At 37.1% G+C, this 15,975-nt stretch overlaps 1 protein-coding gene and 1 long non-coding RNA gene across 2 annotated transcripts in view; both read left to right on the forward strand.

Moving 5' to 3' along the window:
• LOC133277301 (uncharacterized) overlaps positions 1-8,942 on the forward strand; it is an 11,714-nt gene extending 2,772 nt beyond the window's left edge. Inside the window, exons 2-3 of the long non-coding RNA XR_009746148.1 lie at positions 7,511-8,762; positions 8,865-8,942. This is a non-coding gene — a long non-coding RNA (uncharacterized LOC133277301). The remainder of the gene's footprint in view (positions 1-7,510; positions 8,763-8,864) is intronic.
• A 2,985-nt stretch (positions 8,943-11,927) lies between these two features.
• LOC133277208 (leukotriene B4 receptor 1-like) lies at positions 11,928-14,505 on the forward strand. Its single transcript, XM_061468847.1, is given in 4 exon segments — positions 11,928-13,589; positions 13,592-13,636; positions 13,639-13,887; positions 13,890-14,505. Coding segments are annotated over 4 exon segments (816 nt in total). The 5' UTR covers positions 11,928-13,243; the 3' UTR covers positions 14,066-14,505.
• Positions 14,506-15,975: the final 1,470 nt, after the last annotated feature.

A 15,975-nucleotide genomic window follows, 5' to 3' on the forward strand; every position in this document is an offset into this window, starting at 1 on the left:
TGCTGTTAATACTGTCAGTGTAACTTCTAAGTGCTGTTTTGTCAGAAAGGCAATCCAGCTCTTTCTCCACAAAGAATGACTTGACAGCAGGGCAGCAATTCAGGAACATGACCATGTGTAGCCACATGGACAGTTCTTTCTACTAGTCATCTTCCAACACAAATTCAGGAAATAACAGAAACAACTACAGGTCTGAACTACCAGTAGAATGCCAGCAAGCTTATTATTAACCAAAGTACATGCTATGTACTGCTTCCTCCACATGTTTTGTATCCAAAGCTAGCTAGAAATTAAAAAGGAAGTTACAAAAGTTGAAACTGCCGATGAAAGCAGTACTACTCCTTTTTCACTTACATATGAAATGAAAAAAAATCATTATCTGTACTCCAGAGGCCAGTTTGTTACCACTGTGGAGTGTACTTTAATATGCATGAAGAGTCTTTTAAAATAATATTATTCTTTAAAAAAAGTGCACCAGAAATAAACTATTTCTAAACACCTGAAAATATCAGTAGTTTGATAGTTTCTGGATTTGAACTAACTGTTTAAGACTCTTGTTCAAGACTCCTTGGGTGCTTGCACTGTAGCCTTGACAAAACCCACAAATTGAGTATGAGTTTACACACTCGTTATTTAAAAGAAACAATGTTTTCCAGAAATCACTATTTGCTTAAACATATTTTATTTGGTTGAACAGAGTTCTCTGTTTGCTTCTGATCCTTGCCAGTTAAGTAGTGTTTGTATTGGCTCAAGTATCCCCCAACATGACTGTGCTGATCTGGACACACTAGTAGAAAACCAGCAAGTTTCAAAGAAAGATGAGAAGAGAACCCAAGCCTTGGCACAGATCTGCAGTGTGGGCAAAAGTCCATGTCAGCACTTTTCCCACTGTTACTGTGTTTCCTTCAGGAATTTACCAAGTTCAGAATATGTTAACACAATCATCACCAGTCATATCTTTCAGAAACGTGCTATCTTTTCTTCACCACCTCACAGGACTTTACCAGCCATCCCAGTTTTTGCATTTGAATTTGCACCAGTAAAATTATCCCTGAGACCCAGAATCCAACCTTAATGAAAATGAGAACAGTGAAATGCAGACACTTGCAGGAGCCTTTTAAACAAGAAAGAAGGTAAAAGATTTAGTAAGATGTTTGTTATTATGTATACAAAAATAATATTTGGGTCGATTTGCAGCAATTTGTTTTCATCATCTTTCTTGTTACTGAGTGTGTAGACAGCATCTGCTGCCCATTTCATTTTTTCCTGGACATGTCAATATGACATCTCCTCTTGAATTCCCCAGAATCCTCTTTGTCTTTGGAAAATTTTATAAACCAAACCTGTGACTTTTCTTCCAAACCCCAAACATCACAGGCAAGCCTATGTTCAGCTTTAAATAAGTTATGTTCATATGCACAGTTTTGAACTTGTTCCCAAGGCCAGGAAGGAATCAATGGGTGGGAAGTCCAGCCTATCCAGGAATCTCCATAAACCTATGCATTGATAAAAAATAACATATACAGAGATGTAAGGAACTTAGGAAGACTGGAGTGATACATTTTTAGTTTGCCACAAGTAGTCCAATTCCATAAAGTTCAAATTCAAAATAGTTCATTTGTTCAGTTTTAAGCTTCATTAGAGAATAGAGAATCTTTTGAAGAAGCTGGGATTTCACCCCACCCCCAATAATTCTTCTACCTGTACCACAAGGGTTTCCAGTGCTCCTTGACAGAAGCTCTACCGTTCTAAGTTTTCCTACATCAGTAGGAATCCTGGCCATTGTTTAAACATGAATTTCTGTTGAAAAAGCAGCACTAGAATCATGCAGCACCAATATGATCTTTCTTCACTGTCTGCAGATCAAGATAATTGTTTAGGGTTTTTTGAACAACAAATGCCAGCTCTTAAAACTCAACTCAGGAGGCAAAAAACAAGTTTAATACCTTCCTTCTGAAGAATTAAGGCCCAGTTGAAGCCAGTCATACTTGTACAATCTGCTTTAGTACAGTTGTGACTGACCTGTAATAACACTTACACGTGGCAGCTGACCTGAAAGGAGGACAGTCATGAACGTATGTTTTTCTTAAGAGCTGAGTGTGCATTGGAAGGAGGCTTTTTTTGCCTTTTTTTTTTTCCTTTTAAATAGCAGCACAAGGTTATGTAATAGTATTTCTTCAGAGTAAAACTTTACATATAGAAGATTCCATAAATATACCAGAGATTCAGTTCAATTTATAGCCCAGTTTTGTTAAACTAGCCAGAGGAGGGGTCCACTGCTGGACTGCCTGAAGAAGGTATTGATTCTTACCTTTAACAAAGATGATGTTTTATTTTTTTTAAATCCACTGTTGGACAGGTTGGCAGATGTTCTAAAAAGTCACTGCACTTGCTAAACAACACTTGTTAATGCTCCAGCTGTACTTGCATGTAAGCACAGCAGCACAGTCTCAAAACAGACTCTTAACAGGCTGAAGCAAGGCTATAAGAATACTTTCCCTTCCGTTCTCTTCTCCCTGCTTCCTCAATACTTCGTATTCACTTCCATATTGTTCCTCACACTGCTCAGGGTGAGGAAATGCTCAGTGGCATTAGGACATTAACCAAAACTCAGTGTCTTTCAGGCTAAGTTTGATTACAGTGCAGAACAGGGCCAGAAGGAAGGGAAGAGGGGAGTTGTCTAGTGGGAGTATGGAAGTGCAGCCTTACATGAACATCAAACTAGAAGAGCAGAACCTAGCCATTTGCCAAGGTAGGATAGCCACAATTAACAAATCCTGGCATTGTCATCTCTCCTATCTTTAAAACTTTAATCTGTATAATAGAGATCATATGACTCCTTTGGCTTATGTTTTGCTAAAGCAAATCAATTCATCCTTGTAAACCATCCACATAATAGAGCTTTGTGGTAAATTATGAAGATCTAATAACTAACAGGCTGAATTGCTTAAAGAGAATTTTGTTCAGCTGTGGGAGTGTGAAATTCTTAGCAAGAATGCTGATACTTAAGGTACGGGGAGTTTTATTCAAGAGGATTGGTGTTCTGGGTTGGACCACTGAAGAATTTTAAAATTGAATCTAGGTAAAATATGAAATTAGTAATAAAAGACCATTCAGGAAGATGGAAAGGGGAGATGCAATTTTGTGTAGGATGAATATATGAGGAAAAGAGTTGAAAATATAATCTGTGTTGTGATGAAAACTGAGTAGGTTGATCCCTCAGGGACAACTTTAGTCTTGCACAAGTTACCGTAAATTACAGCAACTTACCAACACATTGTGTGAGTGGTAGAGCCTGACATTTTTTTGCTGTGCAGAGCAGCTGTTTGCACCCTCTGAGGCAGAGAGCTAACAAGGGGGTTTTGACCTGCAGACAAGGTAGTATTCAGGTGGAGAGAAGTTTTGGAGAAAAAAGAGGATTCAGCATGCTGGTATTGTAAGGCTAACTTGTCTTACAAGACTGCCAGAGTGGTAAAGACAAAGTGACATACTTGTCAAAAAAAGCAAAAGAAATTTTGTTTGTCATGTGGCATGAGTCAAACAGCAGCATTTCAGGATTCCAGCCCACATATAATGAAAAGGCAAGGAGACCACTAGTCTTCTGCTTAATAAGCAATTCCATTCAGGGTCACACCTGTTTGGTATCCCAGTGGGGCAGACTGTCAGGGAAGTTCCTGAGAAATACAGGGATTAAGAAATTTGCTAGCTCAAGGTTACTTGTGAGAAGACACAACATTGCTACTACTAGATCCAGCTGATCACTGGCAAGAGTGAATCCATTTACAGAAACACAAGTGTGTTCAGAAGAACTGAAACTCCTGCTAGATTGTTCCAACACAGAAGGATGGAAAAACATCTGACAGATCATAGTTGTTGGGAGACTTCAGTTGATACATAATCTGAGAGTTCCTCTTTACTGAGTGCATTTAAAAAAGAACTGAGGACAGTTCAACTGAGTTTAAGGAATATGGAATATTTTTTTTTCATCGTTTTATAATTATGGCTCTTTGGATATGAAACATTCAGTCCCACTGTAAAGCGAGTGGTCTTCTTGGATGTGGAGCTGTAATGTAAATAGACCCTCTATTTATTTTCTAATCTTTAAATTAAGATTGTCCCATTAAAAATTAGATGCGAGTAGGAAAACTGACTACAGCTAAGAACCAAATAAGAAAGATCCAGTCAGATCTCAGTTTTGACTGTCAGTGCATGTAAGAATAAAAGCCTCATCTGCTGTTTGGCTGATACCACTTTCCAAAGAAAGACATAGATAGCCTATAAATGCATGTAAATTGTGTACAGACACTTACTATCCCATCCACTTGGCACGTTAAGTTAGAAAGTATTGTTTGATCATTCCTGTAAGGACATAGTTCCTTTCTAGGCTGAGGGACACAGGCAGTTGGGAATGGTTAATGGAACATAATGTCATGGGAAAATGCTTTAATCAGCAGCATCATGAGTAGCATTGTGTCAGGCTGTGTCAAACGTGTCAGTGCAAAAATATAATTACAGGAAAATTAAGGTTGGAAGGGACTTTTGAAAGCCATTATTCTAATCCTTTTGTTCAGATCATAGCTAGGATCAAATTTAAAGCAGTTATTCTGATAGTTCTGTTGGGCAAATAATGTAAGGAAAATATAAAATGACAATTCTACTAAAATTCCACCATTTCATCAAACCCATTTATGGGATTAACACTGAGTGAAGAGCGTTTTGAACAGGGGTCAATGAACTAACATGTCATATTTTAAACTAAAAAAAAATGGTAATTTAGAGTAATTTGTGGACATGTTAGAAAGGGGAAACCTGCCGGACACTGGCTGGACATAGAAATTTTGAGAAAATGGATTCAGTGGAACAATTTTTCTTTTTTTTTTTTTTTTTAAGTTTAGTATTCTACAAATACCTTGAGATTATGAAAATATTGCTGCCGTGCTACATTGCCAATATGTTACTAGACTAACACTGTTAAGAGTTTCTTCATGGTACGGTGAAAGTAATTTGGCAGCTGGAAGGGAAACTGCTCAGATTATATGCTGAAGAAGTGGTAGGGAAGGGGTACTGCTATCATGCCAAAAAACAGATTTCTGCTGAAAGCAAGAAATCTATGAGCTTTCATGTGGCATATGAATTGGTCTCATGATTTCCTGTTAAAGGATATACCATCATGAGGCAATTTTCAACTCTTCTACTTGGACCTCATCCTAAAATAACTTGTGAAAATAATTTTGTTGTGTTTGTGGGCTACAAAGATGCCTTGATTAGCTGGAGAAAAGAATTCTCTCAAAGCTTCTATCTTTTTCAATTTCCTCATTTTGGCAAGCTGATAGTGCTGATTTTTTTCTGTTGTGCTTACAGAAGATAACTCTTCTCAGATAACATAGAAAGGCTAATTTATAAAATTGAACTTCTGTTTAAATGTCTGTTTCAGTTCTGGTTTTATGTGATTTACAGTTGTCTTCTTTATATCTGTATAACCTTGTATAGAATATGGTATTACAGGATGATAAGCAATAACCTAGTAAACCTCCTTAACTAGAAATTCAGCCTAGCATTATTCAAAACCTGATCCAGAGGTCTAGAATTTAGGTAAGACTTGTGACTGGATCTGTGATTAGTCATGGGGGAGGACTCCTAATAATATGATCAATTGATTCTCAGCAGCAATGCCTAGCAAGAGCCCTAGCCATGTTTTCTCTACAGTGTAGTGTGTTTTTCACCCAGTAACAGATCTCAAAATGTGCCCAAAGCCAGCACTCTATCAGGATATATTGCACAACGCAAACATTTTGTAAAGCCAACATGAAATACATCCAGCTACTGCAGAGGGGAACAAAGACACGAAAGCTGTAGCAGTAGTTTTATTAACATTGTGGTCAGATACCGCACAACTTGGCCAGTATGTAGCAACTCAAAAGGACAGGAAAACAGCAATCATGAAAAAAGCAGTCATAGAGTCGCTGTCTAGGGAAATAATAGATGTTAAAAGAGATACCATTCAACACCATTGGAGACTAAATGCTTCCCACACAGATGAGCATAACAAGACACAAAGATAGCAAGAAAAAAATTAACATACACAGTTAAATCTGCCTTTCATACAATACCAAATAACAGCATATTTAAATGATACTTGACTTTTAATGGTTTATGCACAGAATAGGACACATAGCAGGCAGATACAAACCTTTATCAGACAGAGGACAACCTGTGGTTTAAGGATTACAAGGTAATTGCATCACATGAGGATTTCCATGATTGTGGAGCATCTGGAGTAAATGAAGGGAGAATGACACAGTGACCTTTGAAACACCTTCTAAATTCTAAAGCACAGACTGGCACTGAGGAAAAAAAAAAGACAACCCTAATTATTATTTTGGGGGCTTGAATGTAAACTAAATTATTCCAATTTTTTTTTTTTTTTTAAATAAGGACTTTTTTTGACAGCAGTTTAAGGATAGACAACCAAGCTGTTCTCCTTTTTACACTGTAGCAGGGTGAAACAGACTTGAGACCTCTCTGTGACTTGATTTCTCTCATTCTCCCTGTGCAGCATGCTGCAATTTAATTGAGAACTTCAGAACCAGTCTGTTTTTCCATCTCAGAGAATATAAAAGAACTTAATGACAAGAGAAGGCAGCAGTGGTGATGAAAGATGTGGAATGGCTTCTATGAGGGATTGATCATGTATGCAAGAACTCTTCAGTCTGGAAATAAAAATGTCCGACCGATCAGGTAGGGTTTAATCAAATAAAGGCTAGGAATCAACTGTTCACTGTTTCTTCCAACATATAAATTGTGGGAAGCCAGATGAAATTGACAGGAGACTAGTGAACAACAAGAGGAGGTAGTTCTTCACATAGCATGTATTAAAGCTTATATTACACGAGTTCAAGGATAGACTTAGGAAGTCTACACAGTAAATATCCACAAAGCTTTATTAAGCACACAGTGATCATGCCTAGCTCAGGAAACTCCTCAGCTGTAATTGGCTGAATGTCAGAGAGTATGTGTGGCAAGTATAGTCACACATGGCTTGTTCACCCCTAGGCTTTCAGCAGAGACAAGACACTGGGCTACAAGGACTTTCTGCTCTGACTCAACCACATAAAAATTAAGAATGCCTAAACCCAGATCATGTTGTTCAGTGCAAGAGTCAAATGTAGGAATAATATGAGATCTCATTACTTTAGTGTTTATTAGCTTTATATTCTGTTAAAATCTGTAAATATTAAGATTTTTAACTGAGAAAATGGTGCTAGCACTTTTTGCCAGTGAAAACTCTTACTTCATTTAATGAAGTTATCATTATTCACAGCCGTTTTTAATATTATGTATGAATTCTACAGAAGCAATAGCTCACTTTACATAATGATAGGAAGTTACCCGTGCCTGAAGACTGCATGTCTCACAGTTTTCCCATACAATATATTATGTGTTAAGTAAATAGCTGTTACTATAGCTGTGTGTGACATCACAGAACCAATTCTAATTACTTTTATTTCAGATTAAGAATGCTTAGACGAGATCATTCTGAAGACCAACATGGTACAATGTGAAAGCTTCTCCAGCTGTGCAGAACGACATACCAAGTATGGTAATTACTGAGTGACAGGGTAGAAGCATTTGTCTACAAGTTTCTTTAGCTAACACACCTATGTGGCTGCTACAGAGCAGAAGAAAATCTCTATATTCCTCATGAAATTAGTACAGTCTTTCAGTTTTCAGCACGGTTAACCAGCCTTATGATTAAGGACACAAAACCAAGACTTTGTGTCACAATAGGGCCCAAGCGAGTGGCTTAATGCTCATGTATTAAAGGAATTAAATAAGACTCGGAAGCAGCTCCAATCTGCTGAGCAGGGTTGTTTCACAACATGAGTGTTTGCAACTCGATCTGCTTTTCAAAGAGACTACAAGAACACACTAATGGAAACTACAATGAAGGACCAATTGTTCATATCATTGCCAAACTTTCCAAATTTTGGTACTTCAAGGGTGTAGAAAATTAAATCAGATTCCAGGTTACTTTTGTTGCACAGGGAGCTGCCGTTACTGTATTAGTTGCAGCCAAACGTAGCATTGGAAATGTACATATATCAAAACAGTACTTAAAAAAGCTACAAATATGAGTATGTAGAAAATAACATGATCTACAAGACAGAAAAGCCATTGTGATTTTTTTCTATGAAGTTAGCAATAAATCAGAAAAAATATTGAAATTTAAGTCACAAACTTTGAAACTTATTCAAAAGAAGGGCTCAGCCTTGACCGCTGTGCACCGTGTGCATAGAAAGGCTATGCCTCCATAGCCTACGACCTTGGCCAAAAAGCACAGATGGTTACCCAGTGCCGCCCTGTGTTGAAAAAACGTAACTACATGGACAAATCCTTTTACGTAAGGGTATGCCGTAGGAAATAGTGTACCCTTGGTTTACGTGCAAAATGACAGCTACCATCCATTGCTGCAGTTCATATACAGCAAAGTATGGGTTTGGGTTTTTTTAATCACAGGTTCTTCACAAAGAGATGCACTGCTAAAGACTTTCATTACACTGCTGGATAACAAAAAGACATGTTGATCTATAGTACTATGATATATACATGCAATCCCAGCAAATGAGGTAGGAATGGCAGGAGATTTAGCTAAATAAGGAAAAAGCAATTAACATTTGGCAGCAAATCATCCAAGCAGTGTTTATCATCAGTAATTATTACTCAAAAGGAAGAGTATGTAAACAATGTATTTGATTTACCTAGTAGCAATTGTGATGCTAGATATGTTTGTGTAGATAAAGGTATTGGCTAGCAACAGTTTGTATATATACAAATAATAACTTAGTGATAGCTAATTTAGAAAGACCAGAGTCTTTCCTTAAATTGTAACAAATCTGTGCGTTTACTGTTTGAACTATAAATAAAAGGAAATTTAAACTATATACATTCATAATAATGTTGAGACGCTATTTAAATTTTCCTATAATCTCTGCATCATTGTTGTTCATATTCCTTCCTATAGTCAGAATTGTAAATACATTTTTCCACTATCTTAATTAGCACCTCTCATGAACGTGGTATGTCTGTACAAGGAGAATATTTCACCATACACTTGACTAGTTTCACAGCTGCTGGAAACCTGTTCTGGTTGTCTGTAATAATTCTGTTAGGGTAAGAAAGGTACCATTATGTAATCATGTGCTGATGCACGTACCTCAGTTGCCTTGTAAGCACTCCTCCTATCACAAGTTTTAAAGCAGTTTTCCCTGAACATAGCAAACAGGAGATCTTCTCTCTGGCCAGTCTACAAACTATAAAGGTATCAGTATTTGCTACTGAGCTGACTAAGGGGAATAATTTTGTAATATTAGATGACTGATTAACAATAACACACATGGGACAGAATCTTCCAAACTTTCTATTTATAGTGCAAGGTACACATCTCTTATTACATCCTGGAGCTGATCCCAGGGTAGCTCTTCACTAAGTTATTTTCCCTGGTGATAAAGCAGCGCTGAGAGTGTTCTCATTTGTACTTGCTGCCTCATGGACTGGTGTCACAAGCAGTGTTTGCAAGACCTTAGAAATGTCTGGTACATGCCTTTTCCCACACTGCACTTTCCTTCTCAGTAGTCACAGAGCAAAGACATTATTAGCTGCTGCAAAACACCATGAGATCCCATGTATACAGGAGACCTTCCTATAGTCAAGAAAGCAACATTTACATGGGCTATGTACTAGACCATAATTTTCTGATGAAAGTGTGCCACTTTCACACTGTCATTAATAGCACAATTGATTCGAGATCATTATAAGCCAGCTCTGCCAATTCTGCCGACACTACCTTGTTTCAATGGCTGAAGAGCAAAGGTGTTGAGCCTAGTCACATCCTCCCTTCAGCATAGGTAGGCAAACATGGTTACTAACATTAGTTTCCAGCATCTCAGCAGATATGAGATACTTGGTGATCATTATCCTACATTCACAAACATCCAGGATATCCTTCTGAAGAAGACATTGGAGAGGATTTATAAAGTCTTCTTGGTACAGCTATTCACACAAGGTATGCAACACAGGTTTCCCATGCATCAGCTACTCTAAATTGTTACAGGTATGCTCTTACTGCAGGGAGGGATGATGCAATTTGAGCAGAGGCTGCTAGCCCAAAGATTCTTAGCATCTTGAAGTGAAATTCTGATTCTCGGAGTAAATATGCAAGAGCTGGAAATATCAGTTGTAATTTACATTTAGTGGTCCAAGCGCAGCTGTCTGAATATGCTTAGTAGTAGTGTAAATTACAGACCCTCCACCAGGGGGAAACCCATGCTTGCATGCAAAGAAAAATAAATCATTAAAAGGATGACTGAAACATGCCCCTAACATACAAAGATCAAATTCTGTTTTAAATGTTTTGTTAGCAGTAGCACAGACTTCTTGAGCTTGGAAAGTTTTCAGAAGTTATTCACCAATCTCAAGGTAACAAACTCAAAGTTTGGTATGTTAATGGCTGAATTGTTCCACTACACATATGTAAGCACAAAAAAAACTTCAGGTTTAGACCTTTTTGTTTATAAACACAGACATGCAGCCTAATTTCACTGCTGTTAATAGAATTAGATGAGAGCTTATGTGGTCAAAAGTCCAACTGCGTGTTCATGCATTAAAAGCCCCACCCACATTTGCTCACTAGAATGAGGAAGATACTGAGTTGTTCAGCCACTAGCATGTTCAGCATGTTATTGAACATGCTACACTGCTCCCATTGTTAATGGAAATATTTGTTAAATTTGCCATAAAGTTCATGTACTACTAGTGTAAATTTGACAAGTAAAGGTTAGGCACTTCTGGAGAATATTAAGGACAGCTTACAAACAGTCCAAAGTTTTCACAGAGATCCAACAGGCAGAGCTCTTCAGAGACATGCTCTCTAGCTAATATTAACTCTAATACCTGTGATATTAGGTCTAATAGCGTGTCTTCAGTCTTACACAAGGAAGTCTTAGCATTTCAACACCTGTCTGGGATTTTTTTTTTAAACAGACTCCCAGGCTGTTGCTGAAATTGTGCTATTCCTTTGTTTTCTTGTTTAAATGAAAGATACAGCCTGAAGCAGAGGTCATCTGGCAAGCAAACTTTGATGAAGTGGAGAAACACATTTATGAAAAATGGAAAGATAGATGCTTCAAAAGTTCAACCAGATCCATACACCACTGAATTAGAACTGTACTAATAGCAGCACCAACAGGTGTACAGACAAATGCTCTTTGCCACCAAAAAGAAAGTTTTCAAGAGGAAACTCTTAGAGTGTCACACGAAAGTACAAGTTTTATTAAGGATCCCTGGTAGCATGAGGGTTTGTAGTTACAATTAAAGAGTTACTATGACATAAAAAAATTAATTACATAATAGCTGATTGTTATCTACAATTTCTAGCAGATAGCACAGCTTACTGCTACACAGAATTTTTAGCAACTATGGCTTTAAGTTAAGCAGAATGTCTAATAATCGGCACAGCTTTCTTACAATCTGGAGTTACCAAGGCCCTCTGCAAACAAGGTCAAATTCTTAATAACAAGTGTGTGATACAATAATAATAATCTAGATTGAGAATTTACCTAAAAGAACCTGCCTGTCCTGTAGCGCTGGGGCTACAGAGATACCAGGCATCTCTCCTTGGTTTTATTTTTTTCTAAAAAAATCTGTAACTTAGTTCAGTCTCTATTTGCCACTGCCAATAAATGAATACAGAGCTCTTCCAAAGTTACTTCTGGAGAAATAATGAAATGTATAAAGGTGATTTCCTTAGAAGAAAAGACATTGCCTATACTTCCCTTCATTAGTTGATTATCACAAGTGGTTTTCAGAAATCCCTTTAGAGTACAAACTACTGGTTTGGTTTTTTTCCCCCACCCAATCTATATTAAATGGAACTGGAATCATGTAACAGATTAAATCCAAATTAAAATATTTGTTACACAAATAGCATTTTGAAGCGATAATACTTGACTTTAGTGGAGTTATTCTGGATTTGCTTTTGATCTCATTATGCTCTTATGAGATCAAAACCAGCTAAGCTGATTTGGGGGTGGTGGTGATGCAACCCTTTTGCCATGGTGAAAGATACTTTTCAACTTAGTATCATACTCTGCATTTGCCAGCTTTGTAAAATTCTACCTCAGCACTTAGGGAAATGATCTGTAATACAATCTTAAATTTAAGAGCACTACACATAACTTCTTCTGTGAATCTTTTTTATGGAAAATACCCATCCAGTTTCACTTCTGTGACTCTTGACCATTTCCATGTGTGCTGCTGATCTAGTTCCTCCTTTAACTTTTTAGAAATGAACTTCAGAAGATGTTTTGACATCAGGATAACAAAATATTTTCATTTTCTCTGGCCAGACACTGAAGAACTTAGGATTCACACAGGACTTACCAAGTTACTTAGGAGATAAAGCCATAGCCCATTGCTGGTGCAGGAGGAGGACGACATAATAATGTGTTTTTTCTCAGACGTAGAGCATTTCCTCCTATAACCCTATATCCAGATTATTCTGATGGTTATTGTTTGGCTAAATTACTGCAGTTTCCCAGAGCATTAGAGATACAACTCCCACCCGCTTTATTGTACCAGCAGTGTCTCAGTATAAGAAAATGTTGATTTCCTTTATGCCAGCATATTTCTAAAGCATGTTCAACTGTTTCCTGCTGAATTATAGAAGATTACATGGAGGCAGTAAGCACAGTTTTTCATGCGTTGGGATAGAATTTCATGTCAAACATAATGCACATTCGTGATTTATCTGCCACCCCTCTTTTCTGACTTTTATGAAGTGTTATTCATTCATATAAATGAGTAGAATAGCATAAAGAGGGTTGCTTTCTCCTCATAGGTGTTGCTTAGATCAGAAGTTGAACAAAGTAGCAAGCTTCTTTTGAAAGACCACTGGCATGGTGTAAAATATGCTGAAGTATGTTTTACTATAACTAAAAACAAAGTCAGATGCTGCACTGTATCTTTATTTTCACTTTGTATGCAGAAGTGCACAGTTTTCCTGGGCAACAGGAACTGCCATATGCAGTCAGATGTTTGCAAGTGTGAACATGAAGATGTGAGCTCATGTGCTTTGTTAGTCTTCAGAAGACCAGTTAGAGAACTTTCAAGTTCAAGTTACAGAGTAAATGCAGGGCACAAAGTACCAAAGATATTAGCAACCAAGAAGAACTGAAGAATTTCCAGCATGAATCAAGCTGAGGAAAGCAGTATGCGCTCAATATAGAATATTGTGAGGTCAGTAGTCTGCATAGTACTGAGCTTGTCATTTATTATTGGGACCCCTGGAAATTGTATCGTCATCTGGACTGTTTGTACCAAAATGAAGTAAGAATCTCCTTCAGTCCTTCTGATCTTGAACCTGGCCATTGCAGATGTCGTTGTACTGATTACTTTACCAATTTGGATTTACTCCTTTGCTGACTCATGGGTTTTTGGAGTCATCCTCTGCAAAACACTGGTTTTCATTACTTACTGCAGCGTGTATGCTAGTATATTTTTAATTACAGCACTGAGCTTGAAGCGGTTAATGGTTAATTAACAAAACAAAAGATTGTTTTAATCATGTTCCTCATTTGGTTCCTATTACTTTTGGCATTTCTGTCATTCCATTTCAGGAGACAGAAGAAATGAACTGTCAACTACTATACACATGTCGCAACTACTCTTCTAATGGACAGAAAGTGTCGTATCTTTTGCTGGAGACTCTTGCAGGTTTTGTAATCCCTTTTTTAATTATTTGCACTTGTTACATGTGTGTTGCAAGAAGAATAAGCAGAATGACTTACCAATCTAAGTGGCGATCAGAGCGACTCATTGCCAGCATTGTGGTGGCATTAACCCTCTACTTTATGCTTTTGCTGCACGAAGATTTCAGAATCACCTGAGGTTTGTCAAGATAGCAAAGTTGTTTGAACAGGTGAGTCAGACTGTAACAGAGGAAGACAAGAGAAAAAGTGTGGTTTTAACCAGGCAAGAAGATGCTTTAGTAAGCACAGAGAATCTCTAACAAGGAACATAGAACCCTGGTGAATAATGTGATTCTTTGTCCTTCCCTCAGCAGTCCTTTCTTATACTCTCAGTTTCCTTTACTAAGCAGTCCAGGCAAAGCTAGAGATAGGTAAAAAATATTGGGGTTTATTTTGTGTGTTACAAAAGAATTGGCATTGACGGCCTAGTTCAGTTCTTAAGTTAATATCTGCATCCTGATATTAGCACTGGTGCTGAGAATCTCAGCAAGGTGGCTAGAAGCTCAGAGTGTAAGGAATACAGCATTTTTACTTTCCATTAAAATTATCTGTGATTTCTAGAAATCCTGTGTGCAGGAAACAGAAAAGGACTGTGTGTGGAAAACAGAAGCTTTGACAGTTTAAAACTAAGTTTTCTTTCTGAAAAAAAAACCCTGTAAGATCATCAGAAATGCTTATATAATGTGAAGTTTTTAGAGACCATACTTAAATTCCTGTTACGGTTGAGAATGGTTTTAGAGTATATTAATGGCACACAAAACTTTTGGGCAGATGGAAAATAAAGTTATTTTTATGCGTTGCTTAATTTAGGTTTGAAAGTAGTGATGATTATTTACACAGTCAAGCTCATTTACTGAATTATGTTGTCTTAATAGGTTTTAACAGGTATATTGTGAATTGTGATGTGACTTTTCAGAAAAAAAAAACCAACCCAAAACAAAACAGGTACAAGTATTCTGTGTTGTATGGCAAACAGATTTACAGACTTCATGATATTATTTTTTTGGGGTCACAAAATTATGGCAGCAGCACAAAGCGTCAAATATCATATGAACTTCACCTTGCCAATAAAAGCATTATTTTTTCTTCTCTTGTGAAATAGAGTGAATAAAAAACCAATAAATTTAGCACTGGCGAGGACCTTGTTTTAGTTTTGTGAATGTGTGCAAACTCACCGTGGAAACACATGTCATGAAGTGGTGGCTTTTGATGATTTTTTTTTTTTATTTCAGTTGTGCCTAGGATTCTTTATGCTTAGTCTTGCTTATTTTTAAGGCAGTAACTTATAGTTAGGTAAAGATAACTAGTGATTACTAAGAAACATTGTAATTTCCTGTACATTGTTCTGGACAGCTGCTAAGTACCTGTTACTAGTCTTTACAAAGAAATTCCAAATACTAACTAGAACTTAATTTTCAAAATCTGATTATATAGCAGCCAAGGATATTTAAACTGTATTAATTTAACTCATAAATAAACATGGGGAAGTAAAATCCTTACCTGTTAATGGAAGAATATTTCTCTAAGCTTTGCATACATATTTTTTGTTCTTGCTTGTTATGAAAAAGTAATTTTTTTCTTCTGAATAGGAGGGAAGTCCACACCACAGAGGACTTCCCATCAACAGGATTCCTTCACTGAAATTCAAGTAAACAAAACTTTGGCAAGACTTTATTTGCAGCAGAGAGTTAGCAAATGAAATCCTGTAAGACTTTACCCCCTCCACCTACTGTTCTTTTTCCACCCCACTAATGACTATAATTGCTATTAGTATATCCAATATATATTACTATATCCAGTGTGGTATTATCTCACAACTAAAGCAGCAACTTCGGTTACCCACTGCACTAAAAAGTGAAGCTGAGTTTCTCAATATGTTCTTGCGATAGGAGTCACTCACTGTTCAACAACAGCAGAGAACAGATGAGGAGATAATAAGCACATGAGCACTGCAACTGAAATGGAGTTCTAGGCCACAAGGAGCCAAGGATTTCACAATTTACAGGTTGATAAAAGACTATGATAAACTTTGGTACAAGCTACCTGACCAGAATTTCCCTTTTTATCAGTATGTGCCTATGCCTAGCTATAAGCAGTCTTCTTATTAAAAATTATGTTAACCTCCTAAGCATCTCCCTGTGTGTATCATCCAACTCACGAATGAACCAAT

This window comes from Pezoporus flaviventris, unplaced genomic scaffold, assembly GCF_033815535.1.
Source record: "Pezoporus flaviventris isolate CSIRO_AGI_PZ_B2104156 unplaced genomic scaffold, CSIRO_AGI_Pfla_v1 ptg000054l, whole genome shotgun sequence".
NCBI lineage: Eukaryota > Metazoa > Chordata > Aves > Psittaciformes > Psittacidae > Pezoporus > Pezoporus flaviventris.